This window comes from Thalassophryne amazonica, chromosome 2 (genome assembly GCF_902500255.1).
Source record: "Thalassophryne amazonica chromosome 2, fThaAma1.1, whole genome shotgun sequence".
Lineage (NCBI taxonomy): Eukaryota > Metazoa > Chordata > Actinopteri > Batrachoidiformes > Batrachoididae > Thalassophryne > Thalassophryne amazonica.
The window spans coordinates 131,115,082-131,139,199 of record NC_047104.1 but is presented as its reverse complement, the minus strand read 5'-3'; the positions used below and the strand labels follow the sequence as shown (position 1 = coordinate 131,139,199).

At 38.9% G+C, this 24,118-nt stretch overlaps 2 protein-coding genes across 2 annotated transcripts in view; one reads left to right on the top strand and one right to left on the bottom strand.

The window, feature by feature from the left end:
• The window catches only part of hddc3 (HD domain containing 3), an 18,403-nt gene extending 16,346 nt beyond the window's left edge, over positions 1–2,057 (bottom strand). Inside the window, exon 1 of the mRNA XM_034193396.1 lies at positions 1,901–2,057. Within this exon, the coding sequence (XP_034049287.1) occupies positions 1,901–2,021 (121 nt within the window). The 5' untranslated portion in view covers positions 2,022–2,057. The remainder of the gene's footprint in view (positions 1–1,900) is intronic.
• vps33b (VPS33B late endosome and lysosome associated) lies at positions 2,012–24,118 on the top strand. The gene is made up of 24 exons (XM_034193386.1): positions 2,012–2,142; positions 2,382–2,472; positions 6,178–6,258; positions 6,348–6,412; positions 6,505–6,554; positions 8,996–9,063; positions 9,165–9,210; positions 9,299–9,393; positions 14,522–14,626; positions 14,762–14,852; positions 14,927–15,004; positions 15,441–15,514; positions 15,589–15,675; positions 15,763–15,853; positions 15,937–16,011; positions 16,872–16,936; positions 17,044–17,098; positions 17,287–17,333; positions 19,019–19,151; positions 20,130–20,203; positions 20,319–20,420; positions 20,523–20,598; positions 20,724–20,843; positions 23,865–24,118. Exons 2-24 carry the CDS (start codon positions 2,383–2,385, stop codon positions 23,942–23,944), a joined length of 1,848 nt encoding a protein of 615 aa, XP_034049277.1. The 5' UTR covers positions 2,012–2,142; position 2,382; the 3' UTR covers positions 23,945–24,118.

Genomic DNA, 24,118 nt, shown 5'->3' with positions numbered 1-24,118 from the left:
GAACTGCCTCTGGTCCTGGATGGCAACCACCCAGGCAGTTCAGACAACAGCTGGTCAACTCCCTCTGCACCGGACTGTAGTGGAGCTGACCAGCTCGTTCAGTGACAGGCTGAGGCACCCTCAGTGCAAGAAGGAACGATACCACAGGTCGTTCCTCCCTGCTGCTGTCAGGCTGTACAATAACACTGTAAAATAACCACATGCAATAATATGCCCACAAATCACGTGCAATATTAATATGTCCACAAATCATGTGCAATAACAACTTGTTTACAAATCCCTGCACTAATGTCACCTTACCACACCTAAACTCCATTTCACATATTGTAAGGAAGATCCTCCTATCTCCTTTTCAATCCCAATCACGTTTATATATATGCATATGTATATGTGCATATATATAGGTACGTATGTGTGTGTGTGTGTGTATATATATATATATATATATATATATATATATATATATATATATCTTATGTCTCGTACTGTTACAAGTATTATTATTATTATTGCTTATCCTTGCACACGCTGTTTGATGAACATTTTCCTCTACTTGCACCCATCTTGTGTGTTTTTTCAGAGCTGACATAACATGTGAATTTCTCCTCTGTGAGATCAATAAAGTTTATCTTTATCTTTAACTTTATTGATCCCTTCAAGGGCAATTCATCATTCACACCCAATTACCTCAGACAAAAATACAGCAATTAATTCATAATTATTACTAGTTGAACGTAATAATGGCACACATCAGAAATAAAACAACCACACATATACATTTGATTGTTTATGCACGCTAAACTTTGAAACAGTCCGTCATCCGAACTGAGGCAATGTGAGTGTGGGATACACTATATGGGTAACATCCATCCCCATATAGTGTATCCAGAAAGCATTCACAGCACTTCACTTTTCTTATGTCACAGCTTTATTCCAAAATGTAGTGAATTCATTTTTTCCCTCTAAATTCTACTCACAACACCCCATAATGACAACATGAAAAAAAATTTTTTTTTTTGAAAATTTATGAAAAATAAAAAACTAAGAAATCACTAGTACATAAGTATTAACAGCCTTTGCTCAATATTTTGTTGATGCCCCTTTGGCAGCAATTACAGTATCAATTCATCTTGAATATGATGCCACAAGCTTGGCACACCAAACCTTTTTGGAATACTTATGATCAGACAAATAATGTGGTGTAGTTTTCAATATGATTGGAGCATCTCTTAATGTTGAACCCGTGTAATTCTTCAATTGACCCCTACCTGGCTGCCTATTGAAAATTCACATGGCCAATTGTTTTTTTCAAAAGAGTAATGTCTAAGGAGTATTTGTGCCAAATTTGGTGCTTGTTTCACCGTTCGAAAGATTCCTCTGTAAATATTGGTATCTGCTGCACTATTGCACAAGTATTTCTAACTGAGCTCACTGGCAAACTCGGTATAAAAGTGACTCTGAAGACTGTCCTGTGACTGTCCCTATGCTGCTGTAACATCGTAAATTTCACCTTTCATGGGACTATTAAAGGATTATTTTATTATTGTGCGTCCAGAAAGTATTCACAGCGCTAAAATTTTCCACATTTTGTTACAGCCTTATTCCAAAATGGAGTAAATTCATTTTTCCCCCTCAAAATGTATGTATATATATATATATATATATATATATATATATATATATATTTTTTTTTTTTTTTTTCTCTCTCTCTCTTTTGTGAAGCTTCTGTGAAGTTTAATAAACATTGTATAAACATTATCCCTACATTTAAGCAAGATAAGTGCATAAATTGTACAGTCAATGTCTGTTTGTGACGATATCTGCTCTCACTCAAGTTTTGTACCGTAAACAACAACAACAACAACAAAAATAAAAACAAACCAAAACAAAGCGAGCCTACCGATGGGGTGATTAATGTACGGCGTTCCCTCCGCGTCTTTACGCCGTTGGTTCCGATGTTTCTCTGCAGCAAAATTAACTGTCTCTAATAATAACAGAGCACTTGTTACGTCTGAATTCATTGTGTAGTTTTACAGCGTCAAATGTTCCTGACTGGCAATCTGTAGCGGTCCGTTCCTATTGGCGCACGGAGAGAAACAGGGGCTGCTGATGTCAGTTCCGCTGATTTAGTAACGGAAGCAGGTAGATGCAAATACGTTGATCGCATATATTCATGTTTTATCGGCAGTTTGTTCCATTATTTTGATTTATGTCTAGAAGTATCTGCTAAGTCATTTTAATATGAGTGCCAGCATTCGGACGCTAGGTTTAGCTTAGAAACTGCTTGTTAGCTTACATGCTAACTGATGCGTCACGTACTCGTGACATCTGTGTGGCGGTCTGTAGTGTAATCTACACGTCGGTGTTTGTGTTTGGTTCAGTATGGCAGACAGGAGAGATTCCCCGGAACTCCCTGACTTCTCTATGCTTAAAACGCTGGCCAGATATCAGCTGATCGACCTGCTGGAACAGGTGAGAACACACAACACATCTGGATTTTACTGCAGTCAATCAGGCATCTGACCAGGATTATGTAAATGGAGAAGAAAGTTTTTGGTGTTCTGGTTTTTGACTGGCTCACACCCTACAGCATCACAGGGGGCATATGGGATTGTTGGCTGAAAAGTTCTGTCTGCAACAGGATTATTCTGATATAAGATATTAAAGATCTGTTGTGGAGGACTAGATGTTGCTTATCCCCCAGGACAAAAAAAAAAAAAAAAAATGCTTGAGGCACCGATGAGGCTGTGAGGTGGTCAAATGAGTGATGGCATCCTTTGGGTTGTCAAGTGGGCACCTTCCATCTTGATGTTTCACTGATCGGCCCATGACACCTCCAGAGGGTTCAGTAGTGAATCCCAGCATCCCAGGTTCACTCCCTAGATGCCAACTGCTATGAATCTAATCCTTTAGTTTTGACTCTTGGTACACCAAAAGGGGTTTTGCCTTTTCAGTACAAAATAAAACAAAACAAACTGATTTTGTAGTTAACCTAAGTACCCGAAAGGGTGTAGGTAGAAGCAAAAGCTTATCTACACCTACCCCTTTTGCCTCAGTAAATTTTGCTCCTCAGAACAAAATCAAAACACAAACATTTTAAGATAATCAATGAACTTAAATCATCAATTATCAGTTGTTGTCAGTTTTGCCAGATAAACCTATAACAGATAAGTCCATGATGTTTTTAGTTCTTCAATCATCCTTTCTGAACAGAGCATACAGTAAATAAACTTAATTGTCCTTACTGTAACCAGAAATTATCTAGTTTTTATGAAGTCTTTAAAGTTGACTAGAGTATAGCATAATTTAATACCCTCACGCAGTTGTTCCAAATGTTCACTCCTTTTACAGACACAGTGACTTTTTACAGTATTTTGTGTCCTTGGTTTATCAAATATCAATATTGCTCTCAAATTATAACTGGAGTCCTTCATTTTTAACAGATTTTGAAGGGTGAGAATCCAGCCCTGATGAATATGATTCACAGCAGCAAGTGCGGTGACATAGTCCTTAGAATTTTTGGAACACGGCAGTACTGTGAACACTTTGCAAAAGTTGCATGCACTACACACTTTATGCAGGTTTGTTCTGTAAAAGACACAATTCTCCGGAATGACAATGCTCGTCCACACATGCGAGTCGACAAATGAAGGATGCATTGCAGCGGTTCAAATTTTATGAGATCTTACCACACCTGCTGTGCAGTCCAGATCTGTAGCCCTCTGACTTTCCCCTTCTCTCTGGGTGCAAGCAGCTGGTGTCACCGATACTGAGAGAAGACACCTGATTCCAGCCCCCCCCCCCCCCCCCCAAAAAGAAAAAAAAAATCAACATTGGTGTAATGTGTGGAAAGTGAAGGTGACTATGTGGAAAAGTAATGACACTACCTGATGGGAACATTCCAAGCTTTAAGCAGATTTGTGACTGATGTGAGTGTCTTGCTTGCTATTGAAATAATCATGTAGGAGACAGAACTTTTCAGCCAACCCTTCAGCAATAGCCTGGCACAGCTAGGTTAATTTTGAGTTTGAGAATTAGTCTGGTACCTTTCCGGTGACCTTTCATTTCCAGGGGCAGTACCATCTGATGCAGACAAAACTGACTCTGGATGCTGTTGTATAGACATACCACCAATCAGAGCAACGAAGCATGTGACAAAGGCACAGTGACAACCAGACTCATCCCCCCCCCCCAACATTATCTTTATTTATTTTAACAACAGCAGCAAACACTTAGCAAAACCATATATATATACAGCCACACAATTAAAGATGTGGTACTGTTATACACATAGCAGCTTTAACACTCATCAGAATCAAAATCAGAAGGTTTAGCAGCAGCAGCTTTAACACTCACTCATTGAACAACCTCCCACCCCACCACCCCCCACGATAATTTAGTTGATGTTTATACTTATTATATTCCAGTCTTTACATATTCCTAATATTTAAAAATTATAATTGAGAGAGAGAGAGAGAGAGAGAAAAACTTGACAATTTCTGACACTGCAGAAGACCACTTATGTATCCCTAGATGTTTCCATCAAAAGTGTTTTGATCTGTCCTTTCTAGATAACTTAAAAAGATACCCCAGATGCCCTCAAAGAGGGATTGTTAACCCCTGAGAGAATAAGTACATTTTTTTCTAAGGGCAGAGTTATAGATAATTCTGAAATCCAGTCACATTTTTCCAAGACAATGCAACCACTCTTTTAGCTAGTAAAAAGCCTATATCTAAAAAATATTTGTTGTCCCAATTTCAATTTTCAGTTTCAATTTGTTCAGTTTATAAAGCGCCAACTCATGACAGTGTCACCCCAAGGCACTTAACACAAAACAATTCAAAAACAGTGTAAAATGAATTAAAATACAAAAAATAATAAGCACAGTTAAAAGACTGCGATCTTACAGTTGATTGGCTCTAAACCCAGTATGCAGAATTTTGGATCTAAAGGAATTTGAATGGGTATTATATCCTGAATACACTTTCTTACCACTTCCGAGAACTTCTTTTTTTCAGAACACTGCCATATACAGTGAAAAAATGTATCTTTCCACATTTAATACATGTATAGGGTATAGCACTGTTGCATTTGTTAAGTTTTTCTGGAGTAATATAGGTATGCATAAGCCTATATATACTGTAGTATATATATATAGGCTTATACTGTAGTAGTTTAAGATGTGTGTTGATTGACCACACTCATTTCAACAAATGTGCAAAGATGGTGTGTAGTGGAGTAGGCATGTTGCTGAATGACTGTTGTCAGTTTTTCCAGATAAACCTGGAAGTCCATGTTGTTTTTAGTTATTCAGTAATCTTTTCTGAACAGAGCATGTAGCAAAAATTGGTTTCTATAATACTTGCTGATGTCAGCCCTCCTCAGTGAGTCTTCACATAAAGCCCGTCCCATATGAGATGAATTGTTGCTTTTGGCCCGGGCAGCTTTCGGACCAATAGCAACAGGTGAATGGGAGTAAGACCAGACCCTTTCGCAGAGTAAATTTATTCGTAGTGAGAATTATGGGGCTGGTTTACCAATATAATTATACAACTTTGTTTTCAACCTAATATAGATGACCAGGTGTCCTAAAAACAGATATGAAGTTTGTCATCAAAATACCTCAAAGAAACGTAACTCTGTAACTGCCCATTTTCAGAAGAAGACCAAGCTCCAACTATAACCACAGCTTTTTGCCCTACATTGGTAGCATGAGTACATTACAGCCAATGACTGCAGAGGGCATGTGCTGTTCTAGCCACACAACCATTGCACATACCCAATGCCCATGGCTGCAGTTGGAGGATATGACGCGCTCCACTTGTACTTGAAGATCATAATTCTCCAGTTACAAATAGGAAGTTTCAATTGGAAAGCCCTTGATGTCTCAATTGCTACTTCTTTCAACACCAAACTGCAATAAGTCTGCTCAACAGTAGTTAAAGATGCAGTTTTTACTGTATTTTATGGCTTTTGTCTTTTTTGTGTCCAGTGTAATAATTCGTATACACACAGTACTGTCATACTGCTGTCCATAAATAAGTTACTGTGGCGTTATTATGCAAGAAATGTGTAATGTGTTATTTATAATCTGGTGCCACTAATATTGCGTAACCTGGCAGATGTTGCTAAGAGCAATGACGGCCTTCACATCCCCCCACTTCTTTCTCTCACAGCTGCCGGGAAAGAAGGACTTCTTCATTGAATCAGACTTGATGAGTCCACTGGATCGCATTGCTAATGTGTCAACGCTAAAGGTGAACCACCATCAGGTGTTATTCTTCTGACTCCAGAGGTGAAAAATATTGCATTTTTTTTTCCTCCCATTTTGTTCTTTTTGTTACAGAAACATGATGTTGACAAACTGTACAAAGTGGACTATAATAAGCGTATTTTCAGCACCTCAGATCAGTGAGTCTGACACACGTTACTTTCCTGATGTAATTTTACACACACACACGATAGATGTAATTGCCTGACAATGTTACTTTATTGTTTGATAGGCTCTGCTTCCTGATACGACCCCAAATACAAACTGTGAAGTGGATTTGCGGTAAGTTGAGTAGGATTTTTATTATTTACTTATTTTTTATTATTAAACATTGATGTTACTGTGACTAAATCTGATTTTAAATTACAGTGCATCCAGAAAGTATTCACAGCATTTCACTTTTTCCACATTTAATGTTATAGCCTTATTCTAAAATGGAGTAAATTAATTTTTCCCCTCAAAATTCTACTCACAGAACCCCATAATGACAATATGGCAAAAAAGTTTTTTTTATATAAATTCACACAAAAAAAAAAAAAAGGAAAAAAAAGAAATCACATGTACACAAGTATTCACAGTCTTTGTCATGATGCTCAAAATTGAGCTCAGGTGCAGCCCGTTTCGACTGATCATCCTTGAGATGTTTCTACAGCTTAATTGGAGTCCACCTGGAGTAAATTCTGTTGATTAGACATGATTTGGAAACACACACACCTGTCTACATATAACATCCCACAGTTGACAGGTTATGTCAACAAACCAAGCATGAAGTCAAAGCAATTGTTTGTGGACCTCTGAGACAAGATTGTCTCAAGGCACAAATCTGGGGAAGGGTACAGAAACATTTCTGCTGCTTTGAAGGTCCCAATGAGCACAGTGACCTCCATCATCCGTAAATGGAAGAAATTCAGATACACCAGAACTCTTCCTAGAGCTGGCTGCCTGTCTAAACTGAGCGATCGGGTGAGAAGGGCCTTAATCAGAGAGGTGACCAAGAACCTGATGGTCACTCTGTCAGAACTCCAGCATTCCACTGTGGAGAGAGGAGAACCTTCCCGTAGGACAACCATCTCTGCAGCAATCCACAAACCAGGCCTGTATGGTAAAGTGGCCAGATGGAAGCCACTCCTTAGTAAAAGACACATGGCAGCCCACATGGAGTTTGCCAAAAGTCACCTGAAGGACTCTCAGACCATGAGAAACAAAATTCTCTGGTCTGATGAGACAAAGATTGAACTCTTTTGTGTGAATACCAGGCGTCATGTTTGGAGGAAACCAGGCACCATCCATACAGTGAAGCATGGTGGTGACAGCATCATGCTGTGGGGCTCATGCTAGTCAGGATTGAGGGAAAGATGAATGCAGCAATGTACAGAGACATCCGGGATGAAAACCTGCTCCATCCAGAGCGCTCTTGACCTCAGACTGGGGTGAGGTTTCATCTTTCAGCAGGACAATGACCCTAAGCACACAGTCAAGATATCAAAGGAGTGACTTCAGGACAACTCTGTGAATGTCCTTGAGTGGACCAGCCAGAGCCCAGACCTGAGTCAGAGTGAACATCTCTGGAGAGATCTGAAAATGGCTGTGCACCAACCTTCCCCATCCAACCTGATGGAGCTTGAGAGGTGCTGCAAAGAGAAATGAGCAAAACCGCCCAAAGATAGGTGCACCAAACTTGTGGCATCATATTCAAGAAGACTTGTGGCTGTAATTGCTGCCATCAGCAAAGTATTGAGCAAATGGTCTGAATACTGTTGTGTATAATAGACATTTGAGGGGGAAAATTAATTTACTCCATTTTGGAATAAGGCTGTAACATAACATAAAATGTGGAAAAAGTGAAGTGCTGTGAATACTTTCTGGTTGTGCTATTTAAAAGAGTCACTTTTGTCATGGTTGTTTTCAGTTCCAGTGGTATGGCTAATTATAAATTTTAACAAAGAGAGATTGCATATCCCCACTGAGAGGAATCATTCAGAATAAAATGATCTTGACTGAATTATTCTTTTGAATGTGGTAGACAAAATCTGTTTCTACAAGTGTAATGCTCACCAGGTTATTGTAAAAAGGGCTCGACTTTGTTCCTTGTTTTTCCTGATGCGTTATGTATATTGGATTTTTATTTATCAAACATCAGGCATTGATTTGTTTTAATGGCTTATATCACGTGTTGTTCTTTTGCGTAACTCCATCAATGTAATCATAAATGCTGTGTGCACATTAACAGCATTTTCAACACCTATAGTTTTTTGTTTGGGTAGTTTCTTGAACATTATAAATTGCTGTATATTTTCTGAGTTTTTGCAAACTGTGGAGTTGTGGTTGTTTGAGAAAATCTCACAAAGACACCACTCCAACATCTGATGCATTCTCAGTGAAATTTTGATACTGTAACAAAATAAACTGTATAACATGCAGTATTCAGATATGGGTCAGATATTTGGTTTGTTGGTTCAGTTTGTGTTTTCACTGTTATTTAATTGTGCTCTGGTCCAGTTGGACCTGGACAGAAGATTGAAACAGATCAAAAAGAGTACAGTATGTAATATTCTGTGAAAGTGAGAGCAGATTTTAACATTCAGTGTGGATTCTTGTTCTCAAGGAAAATAGTTTTTCCTGCTGAGACAGCAAATAATGATGGATAATGTTGCCTCAGTAGATGGATAAAATAATAAAAGCTTTTTCGGTTCTGGTTGTTTATTTTTTTGTGTCTCTTCCAGATGTGGTCAATGCAGACAAAGCAGCTGGAAAATTCAGAAGATACAAAATCATATTTACCCCTCAGAAGGTATTTACATCTGTGTTTTACATATTCAGTTTTACTTCTGATCAAATTCCTGGTATTCACCTGTGCGACTTTCCCTTCCACACCCTCACTTTCTTATTCAGTTCTTTGCATGTGAAACAGTGCTGGAGGAACAGGGGATCTTTGGTGGTAGGCATCCCTCATACGTTCCTATTTGTGTTGAAGTGAAGATCAGTGCCACTGAAATGAAACATCATTCCAGTCTTTCTTTCCACAGATGTTACCACAGATGACTGGCCTTTCTACCTTCTTCCACTGGATGATGACATCATCAGTCTGGAGCTCCCAGAGTTTTTTCGACATAATTTCTTGGTAATGATGTGCACACGGTATATTTGTGTTACGGTTTTTCTCAATTGCTAAGACACATTTCTCGAAAGCTGCTCTCCTTTTCTCTAAACTGTGAACATAAAACCCAATTTTCAAACTATAATTCACAAAACTCCAGACTCTTCTTGCAAAACCAAACTTACACCTCAAAACAGTTCAATCTGTGCTCAAAACTGAACTATGTTGTCAAATCCTGCCCCGGGTCAATCACCAATAAAACCACTACTGAGCAGTCTCTAAACACTAACAGAAATTCTGTGCATTTACACGTAGCACTTGTACAGTACAAAAACAAACAGAAATCATGTGCATTTAGCTCTTGTATACAGTAATCCTACGTAAAAATAAAGTACAGAAATATACATTGAATACTTGGCCTACAAACAGTTAGACTAACTCTCCATTACAATACTACAGTACATTGGCACAGTGATGTACTGAAACATGTATTTACTTACAGTATACTGTGGTACAGTATGTAGTATAGTCATACAGTAATACAGTAATTCCTGTCAACATTTACGTGGTCTGTCCATAAATTAACGGTCCTTTTTATTTTTTTTTCAAAAACTATATGGATTTCATTCATATGTTTTTATGTCAGACATGCTTGAACCCTCGTGCGCATGCGTGAGTTTTTCCACGCCTGTCGGTGACGTCATTCGCCTGTGAGCACGCCTTGTGGAAGGAGTGGTCCCGCCCCCTCGTCGGATTTTCATTGTCTGGAAATGGCGGAATGAAAGGGACTTTTTTCCATCAGAATTTTTTCAGAAGCTCTTAGAGACTGGCACCTAGAAACCATTCGAAAAATTTATCTGGCTTTCAGTGAAAATTTTACGGGCTTCACAGAGAATAAGGACTTTAACTACAGCTTTAAGGACCCCTTTAAGGACGGTCGTTGCGCCGCGCTGCGAGCTGCGACGATGCGGCACAAACCACTGGATCATTTCTAAGCTGATGGCTCTGTGGATACGAGACCGTCGTGTGCTCTTTCTCTGGTTATCACAAGACCTGGACATCAGCCATTTTCCGGCAGATTTCACTTTTAACAAGAGATTTTGTCATGGAAAGCCGCGCGGAGGCTTCGCGCGTCACGACCGATTCGCTGATGAAGCGAGACAAAGGAACACCTCCGTTTCGGAGTGTTAGAGGACAAGTTGGGACATGTCTATCTCGGCTTTCAGTGCTTACCAGTCGAGTGAGTATAAAAGAACTTGTGGAGAGCTGGACATGTCCCAACTTGTCCTCTAACACTCCGAAACGGAGGTGTTCCTTTGTCTCGCTTCTCCATGACAAAATCTCTTGTTAAAAGTGAAATCTGCCGGAAAATGGCTGATAACTCCAGCTGTGTTTGATCATCCTGGAGCTGATCAATGGGTGAGCCTTTGCCATTCTGGTTATTCTTCTATTCATTTTGATGGTTGTTTTCCATTTTCTTCCACGCATCTCTGTTTTTTTTTGTCCATTTTAAAGCATTGGAGATCATTGTAGATGAACAGCCTATAATTTTTTGCACCTGCGTATACGTTTTGCCCTCTCCAATCAACGTTCTAATCAAACTACGCTGTTCTTCTGAACAATGTCTTGAACGTCCCATTTTCCTCAGGCTTTCAAAGAGAAAAGCATGTTCAACAGGTGCTGGCTTCATCCTTAAATAGGGGACACATGATTCACACCTGTTTGTTCCACAAAATTGACAAACTCACTGACTGTATGCCACACTACTATTATTGTGAACACCCCCTTTTCTACTTTTTTATAATAATAGCCCTTAAGAGTGTGCATATCATGAATGCTTAGTCTTGTTGGATTTGTGAGAATCTACTGGTACCTTGTTTCCCATGTGACAATAAGAAATATACTCAAAACCTGGATTAATCTTTTTAGTCACATAGCACTACTATTATTCTGAACACTACTGTAGATGGCTTATTTCTGGATGTGCTGTTCCTAAAACAAACATGCTCCCATATTAAATGGGTTCATGTTATACGTATTTTCAGCAACTTAGACTGTAGGCTCTCCCCAAAAATATTCAGGACAGACTGAAGTGAAGCATCATACACAAAACAAATAATTCATACAACAATATACATAATGTTTGTGTGATGCATAGAATGTAGACAGATTCAATAGGTATATGTCACTTGTAAAGCAATCCAGGTATGGACAAGTTATTTCAGGTATAAATTTAATAACAAGAATTTCTACAGGGAGAGTTACAGAGTTTGCGATACTTTATAATCCTTTTAGATTATCCTTTTATCCACAGAGACTCTCTGTGGCATGAAAGTAGCAGCCTTGCAGACAGAAAGGCACTGGGGAGGGATGTGAGGGCAGAAGAGAAGATTATTAGGGCCAGGCTGCCAACCATTGGTGAACTGGCAGAACAGCCCTGCTTGTCCAGGGCAAGAAGGATAATCAGGGATACTTCACATCCCTTTAACTAAGTGTAGATGTTGCTGTAGCCTGATGTGTAAAGCGTACAGATTCAGGGACAGCTTTTACCCAGCCGCCATAAGACAGTTAAATACAAATCTATAGAAAGAACTGTGCAACATAGATTACACTGTAGCAACTTTATCTTCATATGTGCAAAATCCCGTGCCCTTTATTTATCTATTGTATGTTGTGTATATACAGAGACAGTTATCGATTATTATTATTTTTTTTTACCCTATCTGTCACCATCACCAGTGGTGGGCACCCTTCCGATAATCCGATAACAGATAATTATCGAAGATAGTGTTTTCATTATCGGATTATCTTTTTAGATAAATGTAAAAACCATCATCGGACTAATTATCTTCCGATGAATTGCCGTCCAATAACTTTTAGACTGATAACGTAGTATACCAAGCTGAACAGTGAAAAACATTTATAAAACTTTAAAGCAGTTGAGACCTACCTGTTAAAAGTTTCCAAATAGGTATATTGTTCTACCCGCTGCAAACAGAAGAGAGCTGTTTTCAGAAGAAACCACTCTATCCTCCGTAAGCAAAGGAGAACTGGTGACCAAAAAAAAAAAAAAAAATCATTACCTTTAACACCATACTGATATAATCGCAATAACACTAAGTCATCCAGAGGCATACATTTTTAACTTATGGTTCTAATTTTAACCTACTCATTTTGGACAAGTTATTTAAAATTACTGTCATGTCTGAAGTTTATAAAGTGAAAATATCAGATATATGTTTTTGTTTTAAAGTAATTTGCAAATTTTTAAGGTTTTGTGAGCACACGCTGTGCCAGGCAGCAATGCATTACGGGTAGCATAGGCTAATCTCAGACGTTCACGACAGGCCAAATGCATTTCAGACACTCTGTTCAGGCTCCACGGATAACAGCATTAAACTCTAGTGCCTAAAACTCTCGTGAATATATTCTCTGGGTTTATAGACGTTAGTGTATTTGCGTTTGTTAAATTCCACGCATCTTAAATGTAGCAGACGCGGATTATCTGTCATTTTGTTTGCCAAGTTTTAAAGGCCGCTACTGCCATCTACTGGCCAGTAGTGTTCATGGCAGTTTATTTGTTTTAACCCGGTTATATCAGATGGTGGTCAAATCAACTTTTTGGCTTTTTTTTTCCTACAAATTAAGTTTAAAAACAAAACAACAACAACAGAAAACATTACAAGACAGCTCTGCAGTTGGATGCTTGTAGCTTTTAGCAGCAGGAGGTGGTCGTGAGATGTTAAAGCTTGTTACTCCACTACACGATGCAGGACGCGCGGTTAACCTGAAACTCGCACCAAAAAATTCTCGCACGAATGAAAAATCATCTGAAAAATGGCCAAAACACGCACAGTGTAAAGCCAACATTTATGTGTCAAGATAAGGCTTTTCAGAACTGACCAATTGTTAACCTTGTCCTTTGTTTTATATCTATGTTTTTATTATTTATTATTGCATTTTAACCTGTGAAGTGCTTTGTGACTTATGTCTGTGAAAGGCACTATATAAATAAATTTACTTACTTACTAATATTGAGTGTACGTTTTACATCATAAAACATGCACACCATCGTGCGCACGGCATTAATAAAGCATGCGCACATTCTCTCCACATGCAAAACATTTTGCGATGACACTTCCAGGGCTCCGTAAAAATGCCTATTTTTACAAATAAAAATGTAATATTTTACAAAAACACATTTATCTTTAAACCAACACACGACACACGTCAGATTAACGTGTTGGTTTGCATAATGAATGACTGAACCAATCAGTGTTTAGCAGAGGCACTTTTACCCAGAATGCTTTGCGGTCTGTGTTTGTTACAAAACCTCAGAATTAGTGCATTATTCAACATTAAAAGATGTATGTCATATTTTAACTTTGTACAAATGACAGAATTGACATTAATGGAGTTAATAGTATCAGTAGTATCAGTATTTTCACAAAACCATAAGTTAGTATGACTTTATTTTTCAAGACCTCCGCCTGACCGGAGCATATAATTAGCAGAGAGCGGTGGCCAAGTGGTTAATGCGCTTGGTTTCAGTTCAGAAGGCTCCAGGTTCAAATCCCACCCCTGCCACATTTCTCCATGTAATGTGGAGTTGCGTCAGGAAGGGCATCCGGCGTAAAACCTGTGCCAATTCAACATGCAGATCCAACTTGGATTTGCTGTGGCGACCCCGAGTGCAAAACAAGGGAGCAGCCGAAGGGACTTACTTACTCTTGGGGTTTGTTTGTGCAGCTTCCTACATGGGGTACTCATTCTTTGGGTCTTTTGTCACTGTTCATGCTTTCAAAAGCGATCGTGTTAAAAATCAATTTCAGCTTCTTAGTAATAGTAAAAGTACTGGAGACAACACCGGAATTTATCGGTTATCGATTATCTGTAACTTATGATACATTTTTGCGTGGTTTATCGGTTTATCTTTATCAAAGATAACTTTTCAGTTATCTTATTATCTGTTGTCGAAGTTAATTTTTTGGTTATCTGTGCCCACCACTGACCATCACACACCTTGGACTTTTTTTCTGTGTTTTTATTGATTTGGGTAGTGCATCGATATAGCGTTCTGTGACAGCATCTGTGATGTTTTTCACTGAATGACAATAAAAACAAATCTAAGTCTTAACTTGTATTTTCACAGGAAGGGGACCAGCGCTGGGTGAGGACAGCTGGTAGTGCTCTGCACCTCCTTCACTCCCTGTACGGCCCCTTCTCCAAGGTTTATGGAATTGGACGGTGTGCCAGGGTATGAAAGTCCACAGAAAGTGTCCATCTCCTTTGAGATGCTCATCTCATGTTATGACTTGCTTTTACCTCATTTTTGCTGCTTTAATATGGACATGATGAAGACATAAGCTGCAGTTAATTGTCCCTTTTGTAGATGACGTATGAGTCTTTGAGGAAACAGATTGAAGAGGGGGAACAGAAAGCTCGTAAGGCTGAAATAGGAAATGTTTTTCTTATTGACAGAGGTGTGTTGGATTGTTGTTGGATTTGTTTTTGTTGTTGTTCTTTTTTTACTCTAACAGTACTACTGTTTTTGCAGATGTGGACTTTGTTACTCCTCTGTGCTCACAAGTTGTGTATGAAGGCCTTGTGGATGATATATTTCGAATCAAATGTGGTGGGTATGAAAGCGAAGTGCGTTTGCTGTGAATGTGTATGTCTGCAAACCAAAGTCTCTCCTTCGCTTTGCACATCAAATTGGAAAACACTTTATTTTCACACTTTTGCTTGTAAATACCAAAAAACCTAAGTGGATACATCTGAAAATGGGAGCTTGCATAATGCTGTGTGGAAAAAATATTTTAGAAAGTACTGCTGCTGGTTTTAAGGATATGTGATGTTTTAAAATACAATAAACAGTTGTATAATTAAACCAGTAATAAATGTCACTGTGAAACTGTAAGTACCTGTTGATGGTTTTAGTGTGGCTCAGATTGTGCCTTCTCCTTTAAAGGGATACTTTCCAGTTGTATGATGGTACTCTGTTTGAATTGGGGGCTTTTTTGTCATCATGGTTTGTAAGATGTTTTATTTCATAAATTTTTCTTTTGCAGGTTGTGTGGAGTTTGGTCCTGATGTTACCTCCTCTGACAAAAGTGTAAAGGTTATGCTGAACTCTCAGGATAAGGTGGGATGGGGATGTCTGCTGAATACACCATCAGTCATTTAAGCGTCTGTGCTGACTTGTAACGTGTGTTTCAGGTGTTCAGCGAAATCAGAAATGAGCATTTCTCCAATGTCTTTGGATTTCTCAGTCAAAAAGCCAAGAACCTCCAAACTGCATATGATGTGTGTGAATGTGAGACAATATTTATAACCCTCATGAGCTGTTGAAATGAATGAGCGATCTAACAAACACTGTTGTCTGTTTCATAGAAGCGCTGCGGGATGGACATACAACAGATGAAGACATTTGTGTCGCAGGAACTAAAGGGCTTAAAACAGGAGCACCGCCTCCTCAGCTTACGTGAGCGTTACAGCACTGCATTGTTCACATACAGTGACAGTCTGTCAATGAGGATCTTTGACATGATGCATTTTCTCTTTCAGATATCGGTGCAAGTGAGTCAATAATGAAGAAGAAAACAAAACAGGATTTCCAAGACCTGTTGAAAATTGAGCACTGTAAGATTGCATTTGATGAGTATGTTTCCTCATTTGAATGTTTTTACCCTCTGGTGACAGTCTTCTGTTAGTTGCCTTGCTTTTGATGCCCAATCATTAAAAGAAAAAGTTTTGCAAAAATAACAATGAACCAAAATAAGAATGAAATCGACAATTGAATAAGACTGTCAAAATGAAGCATCACCAAAAATGTTAATTTTATTCTAGCATTCCATTTCATTCTTAAGCATTTTTAATTGAATAAATTAAAATGCTATTCAATCTCCTCTTTCTGAACAGTATAATGCAAGATTAACATTCACGTTACAGTTCCAAATGACACTGCACAAACCAACCAGAAGAATAACAGACAACCATTACTACCACTGCCAACTGTTTGAGGAAGTGGGTTTTAATATTGGATCTGTGGTGATATCATAGGGCAGTCAGGTTAAAGCCAGAGGTCTCACCAGGGAATGTGTACACCTTTGTGATGTCATAAGGCTATTCACAGAAGGTTACAATGGTGTCAACACCTTTTATGTTTGGTATTCTAGTATTAACCAGAGTTCTGTCACTAAATCAAAGTTCTTGTCAGTAGGAGGCGAGTAGGTTTATAGAGCCAGATTCCAGTTTTAAATACATTTACTATCAAAATATTCTATGTCTACAGCAACAATAGTGATTTTGATGTTTTGTTTTGTTTTTAAGTTGTGCCTGTATATATATTACAATGTGAAATAGTGTAAGGTCCATGTCTCTGAAATAATTTGAGAAATTAATTGATAATGGTGTTTATGGTAAGATATTTTCGAGTACAGTGTGCTCTCATTGCTCCATCTCTTTTTTTCTGTGTGACTGTTTTCCTCATTTTCTACCAGGTTTACTGGAAGGATTTGAAATCCGTGAATGCATTACCTTTATAGAGGAGCACATCAACAGACAGGTGGGTTTGCTTTGTCAGTCATCAGTGCGTGTAAAGAACAATACTCTGCTGTAAAAACCTTTTCTCATTTATTGATTTTGACTTTTTTGTTTTGTTTTACTCTCAAGGTCTCCATGATAGAAAGTCTGAGACTACTTTGTCTTCTGTCTCTCACAGAAAATGGTGAGCTGATTGTTCTAGCATGACAATGTAAAGACTTAATCATAGAAGAATGGAACACATGAGAGCACATTTATCCAAGGCATGAATCACACTGATACTGCTAACAAAAATTAACAGATGCACTGGGAAATTATACCCTCCTCAGTGGAGGTCATAGTTTCTTTAACAGTTACTTTGTTTTCTTACAGGCCTCCTCCCTAAAGATTACAGGTCATTAAAAGCACAGTATCTTCAGGTGAGACTTTACATGTGTTTGAGAAAGCAAAAGATTGTTTTGGGTAATGGCCTGAGTACACTACGGCAGTGCTGAGCGTGAGCGTTAGTTTTGACCAATGCAATAAAAAGAATTATGGGTAATCAACCTGCATAGACATTTGTGGATGGAAGGAAACACACTTCTCCGCAGTCTCAACCTCGTCATGCTGCACGGGGAAAGAGGCTGACTGAATGTACAGCTGCAGTCAGAAAATTGAAGTGCTTTGATTACTTTGGCAAAAATCACATCTTGAAACATACTGTGCTGGACCAGCAGGCTAAAGGCAGCTGACCCGCACAGACTCAACAAGCTCATCAGGAATGCTGGCTCTGTCTTGTCTCCTACTCTGTCCTCCTGCCAAATGCTGACAGTGACCGTGAATAAAAGTCAGCTGCCTGCACCAAGTGCTAACGTCCGGCACGTACCAATCAAAATCATTGCATGGACAGTACACAGGTATTTCAGGACTACTTACAAGAATTTGATGAGGAGAATAACATTTGTTTCAGGGTACATATTGTTGGTAGGTGCGTTTTTGCTGAAACTGCAGTCGTGATTGGTTTTGAATGTGGGTTTTTGGCGGGCAGCAGCCGTCCTCTCTTACCACAACTACATGCCACCTGTTACCAGGTTGTAGATACGCAGACAGAGTCAGCAATATAGTTTATATTATTTATTTGCACTCAAAATAAATAGATCATATTCCTGCTTCATTTGCGCCACCCTGAGGACACTTTGTGAACCACACACATGCACATATTTGGGCGAGAAGGTTCGATGAGCTTGCACAGTGCACTGTCTTTCAGCCGCTGGTGTGTGCAAATAATTGTAGCAACAGGTGTTCGAGACAGTTCTGAATTTACACGTTTTGCATACGATTTATGCATACTTTGACCAAATTCGCACTATGTGTGAAGGGGCCCTAAAGAAAACCTAGTGTGAAAGTGATTATTTACTCATCAAAGGATGTCAATGACTGTGTCCAGCATACATTTTACAACTATATATTTTTTTTTTATTTCACTTTGTAAAAGCATTTACTCGTAGTTTTGTTTCTGTTCAGTAATTTTGGAGTATTTTTTATATTTTGATTATACAAAATTTGTTTGAATTTCTTTCAACACATTTTAAAATGTGTACTTAAAATCCAGGGTGCCCGTAATTCTGAATACATCTGTAAACACACAATAATAACGTCTGTCACTCTGTGGTATTTGTTCTTTTTTCTTAGTGCCCCGTGTACTTGCTCATCCTGTCACTGTGTACAGAATAGGTGTTTGTACGCACAAACTAATTTATAGACGTATTTTAGTCCCTCTGCTACATGGACTAGGCTACCGGTCAGAGTGAACATCACAATGTACACAATGTTCTTCTGCAGTGCCCTTCTGCGTTACATTGTTGTGTTCATGATGCAGCAGTATTGCATCATGTCATTGTGTAGTGCATGGCCAGCTTAAGTTACAGGAGTGCATTTAAATGACTGACATTTTTTAGAGTGGCAGATTTTGCTTTTCATGGCCATAAATCATTAACAACCAACTTTCTACAAAGCCCAATGTGGTTGAAAATATCCGTGTTTTAGGATGGACCTCATTGGTCCCTGAACTCCAGTTACAGAATCAGGGTTTCAAAGTATTCATGAATTTATTTAACTTTCTCAGAGTTATGGAGTGGACCATCTCCTCACGTTTGCCAACCTGAAGCAGCTGGGACTTTTGTTGGAGCAGCAGCCAGGAGAAACGCTAACTGTTATGGAAACCAAAGTGGGCAAACTGGTCAACGATAAAACTGCAGGTGAAACATTCTTCACGCGATCAGAAAATTGCTGGATGGCTTTGTGTCATCCAGCAGTTTCCTACCTGAATGACGGAGACCCAGCTTTGGCAAACACACAGACTGACCTGATTTTCTGGGGCATTGATCTACACCTTCTTGTTGTGTATTCAGTTTTTGTTCTGCCACTGCACACAGTGACTTGTATTGGCTGTCTCAGTTGCAGCGTTCCCTTTCTGTCAAGCTCCTTCTGCTTTGATAGAGCTGTAACAGATGGCCACCCCATTTTGTCTGGTCTGCTTGAAGTTTCTTCTTGTAAAACAAATACAAAACTGCAAGCTTGACCAGTATGGATTTTTTTGAGGGTCAATACAATACAGATATTTGGGAATAAAACATTTTTGATGGTGATATATCTGCAGATATATAAAACAGCAAATAGTGGGTTTGTTGATTCCCTGAATGTTATCACAAAGAACTTTAGTGCGGCTCAGCGCCTCCCTTTGCCGCCCTTGGCCCTTCCACTCATCATAGCCAAGGTTAAAGTAAAACATAACTGATCTAAATAAATCAAATTGAATCTTTTGACAGGCAGCATGGGGGGATTAGTGGTTAGCACTGTTGGCTCATAATGAGAAGGTCACAGGATCGATTCCCACCTGTGTCCTTTCTGTGTTTGCATGTTCTCTCCGTGTTTGCGTGGGTTCCCTTTGAGTGCTCCGACGTCCTCCTACATAAAAGACATGCAGGTTTGGGTGAACTGGAAACTTTAAATTGTCCATAGGTGCGTGTGCAGGTGTGTATGTGTTTGTTTGTCTATATGTGGTCCTGCGACAGACTGGCATCCTGTCCAAGGTGTACCCCACCTCACACCCTGTGACTGCTGGGATAGGCTCCAGCCCCCCAGGACCCGATCTTGGATAAGCAGTTAAAGATGTGTGTGTGAGTGAATCTTTTGACTGTTCTGATCCACTTTATTTATTTTTATTATTTCACCAGGAAAGCTGACTGATGCATTCTCTTCTTTGGCAAAGAAAAGCAATTTCAGAGCCTTAAGCAGAAAGCTTAACTTGGTAAACCTTTAAAAGAGGCTATGCAGCACATCACAGTATATCACAGCAATATCATTTTCTTCTGATCTTGCTGACGAACTTTTCTAACATCCATAATTGTTATATTTTTGCGAAGGTGCCAAAGTCAGATGAAGAATATGACCTGCACGTCCCTCAAGATATGGCGTACATCTTCAGCGGGGCTTATATTCCACTGAGCTGCAAACTCATTGAGCAGGTGAGTACTGTAACGCAGCAGGAATGATTTATTCCCACAATCTGACTCTTTTTTTTAATGATGATGATTGCAGCCCTTATCAAACATTTTACTCTTGTGTAGGTGTTGGAGCGAGATGGTTGGACAGGGCTTGAGGAAGTCACCAGGCTGCTGAATGGAAATGAATTTGCAATTACAGGTTAGGTCACTGTCAAATATTGTACATTAAAATGTTTAAATTGTTCTTTACAGCAGTGAGACCAAAGAAGCTACATATAAACATCTTGGATTTCTGAGCAGTGAAGGTTCTTTTTCTCTCATCAGTCAACAGTGATGCTTATTCAAGAACTGAGAATGAAGCTCGACGCATTATACTGGTTGTGTTCCTTGGTGGCTGCACCTTCTCAGAAATTTCAGCTTTACGTTTCCTCGGCAAACAGAGAGGTAAGGTTGGCAATGACTTGATCAGATACTAAAATTTTAAAGGGATTGAAACCAAATATAATATTGCAGTACTTTCAATATTTTAAAGGGGATAGAGAATCAAAATCATCTTTTTCATGTTTTTAGTGTTAGTTCAGAATCTCCCCGCTGTGGGGAATACACACGAAGTGCCAGCAAGTGTCAGAACCTCTGTTTCAAGTATTTCTCCTTTTCTGAATTGCCGCCAGAAAATTGGCCAATCCGTGTTTGAGGGAAACATTGCATCACATTTTCACCAATAGCCCCCCCCACACACAGACCCACCCCCTTTCACACACGCCCCTTCGAAATTAATTATTCATAAGGTTGTGCACACCCATTCCTACCACTGGAAGAGGAGCAATGGTGAGCTACAGGTGTGCCTTCCCAGGCTGTCATAGCGCACTACGATCTTTACATATTCTTCCCACGGAAAGCAGTGTACGCGATCAATGGCTTTTATTCATTTTTAACCGCATCCCCAGTACATACAACCGCCGACTATTTCTTTGCTCTGCGCATTTCACGGAGGACTGTTTCACAAACCTTGCTCAATTTCGAGCTGGCTTCAGTCGGCATTTAATACTCAGTAGAGGGTCAGTTCCGACTTTGCGACAAAATCAACCCCAGCAATCAGTACAGCCTGTAAGTATCGCATTTTCTTTTGTTTTAAAATTGTTTTTAAATTTATTTCGGATCGTTTTTTTATTATCATTATTATTTTGTGACTGGACTTTGTCACAGTCAGCCTCTGGCTGACTTCATGTTGGTGGGCGAGGAACAAGATTTATCACTCAACAGCAATGTTGAAACGTGATCTGTTAAATAAGTTAGTGAAGATTACTGTCGTCTCGTTTTCAGAGTGGTTTTCAGGGTTTTCAGTGAGAGCAAGGGCAGCCAATCAAACAATGGCAACCGATCAGCGCCAACACCTACGTGCATTTCATAATGAGGTTGCCAAATAAGCTCCGAAACGACGCCATTAAGGGCAAACGACGCATTCTAAACCCAGCATAGTAACATAGCTGTTTCAGAGAGCCTTTTAGGAAGGTTCTGAGCCATTACAGACCCAACCAATTTTTTTGGGGATACATATCAGATCACAGAACAAGGATTAATGCCCCATTCAACCTCTCTCTGTCACCTTTAATTTTGTGAAACTAACCTTTATTTACACCAAAAGGTCTTTTATATTTTAAGTTTTTAAATCATCATTCCAAAGATATCAAATAGGCAAATAATGTCTGTACCAGCAGCAAAGTAGATATACTCAAAAATACTTCATTACATTTACTTTTAAGGTGAATCTAATAAAAATGGAAATGGCAGCCATTTTAATGCAAAAAATGACCATTTTTCCTTGGGTGTTAATTGAGCCGGTAACCCACAGGGCCCTAGCCACCCTAGTTTAAACTACTTATAGCTTTCTTTCTGATAAATAAGACATTATCTGTAACAGACATTATCTTCCCTATTTCCTCAAGTTTACATTCTAAAATAAGATGGGCAAGTAGTGTTGAAATGGGCCAGTAGTTGCCCTCATAATTTTTATCACTTTAATCATACAAACATTGGCAATCTTAAAAATTTGTTGGAACAATCCCAGTTTTAAGAGACAGGTTAATTGTGAGGGTAAGTGGAGAAGAAATTACACTAGAACATCTCTACGAAATCATGCTCAAATATTAGCACATCCTGTGGCTTTTGTTTCATTGAGTTTACTTAACTTTTGAGTGGGCACTCCTGAGAGGATTGTAAATTTAAAATCTCCTATTTTGACATTTTTATTCTAATATTGAAACATTGCATTATTGTTGAAGAATCTAGGTATCAGTTTTTAAACAAATTTACTTGCAACATTACAGAAAAAAACTGGATAAACCTATTCAAAATGAATATCATTACCATCTTTTAGACTTATGTTCAGTGACATATTCTCATGGTGAGAAGGCATAACAGTACTCTGAAAAACCTTCCATAATTTTCTGAGCTTGTTTATTCATTCATTCATCTTCTACCGCTTAGTCCAATTAAGGGTCGCGGGGGGCTGGAGCCTATCCCAGCAGTCATAGGGCGCGAGGCAGGGTACACCCAGGACAGGACGCCAGTCTGTCGCAGGGCCACAAACAGACACATCCACACACACACCTAAGGACAATTTTAAAGATTCCAATCCACCTAACCCGCATGTCTTTGGATGTGGGAGGAAACCGGAGCACCCGGAGGAAACCCACGCAAACACGGGGAGAACATGCAAACTCCACACAGAAAGGCCATGGGAATTGAACCCACGACCTTCTCGCTGCAAGGCAACAGTGCTAACCTCTAATCCACCGTGCTGCCCATATAACAATCTTTTTTGCCTTACCTGTTGTCTTTTGAGTAATATTCCTCTTTTATATAAAAGCCAGTCAAGCTTCTTTCCTATCACTAATTAGTTGTAATAGTTCACCAGAGAACCAAGGTTCTGTACTTTGCTTAAGTCATATTGTTTTTAACAGGACCAATAGAGTCTGTGACATTTAAAAAATATTTCAATAAAACAGTTCCAGGCTGCGTTAGCATTTTCTTCATTAATCACCTAATTTTAATTTCTCATTGATCTGACCTGAGTGACATATTTACCAAAAGTACCCTTAGGGACTTTCCTAATACAACAAATGATATAATCACTTATCTTAACAGGTAAAACACCACTTTGTATTACTTTGTGTGGATCAGAACAAATGGGACTCTGGATAGCATCTAATAAGCATAGCTGGCAAATGTAGTGAAGTAAATAAAGACATGATACAGTGTAATTAAGGTGTGTACTTATGCAGATTTATTTAGCCTCATAACTTTTCTGATATAGAAACTACACAGACTCTTAGTACGTTTCAAGAATAAATTGTATTTTGTTGTTGGAATTATCTCTTGCTCCGTGTCATGTTTATGTGCATTAACAAATTTGCCAAAAAGCCTAATTTTATTAAAAATGTATCCCTTCTTTTCTGTTTTCAGGTTATAAATTCATTGTTGTAACAACTGCAATTACAAACAGTTCAAGACTGATTGAAGCATTGCTGGACAACATTGTTTGAATTTGAAGAAAGAGCATGTTAACATGTCATGATGGATTACAATCTCAGAGTCAGTAATCATGCATTCTCTTCACCACTGACATGACCAAAAGGAAAATATTCAGTCACACACTGTCTTACAGCGAAAAACCTGTAAAAATGTATAAAATGAATAAAAACCTTTTTTTAACAGTT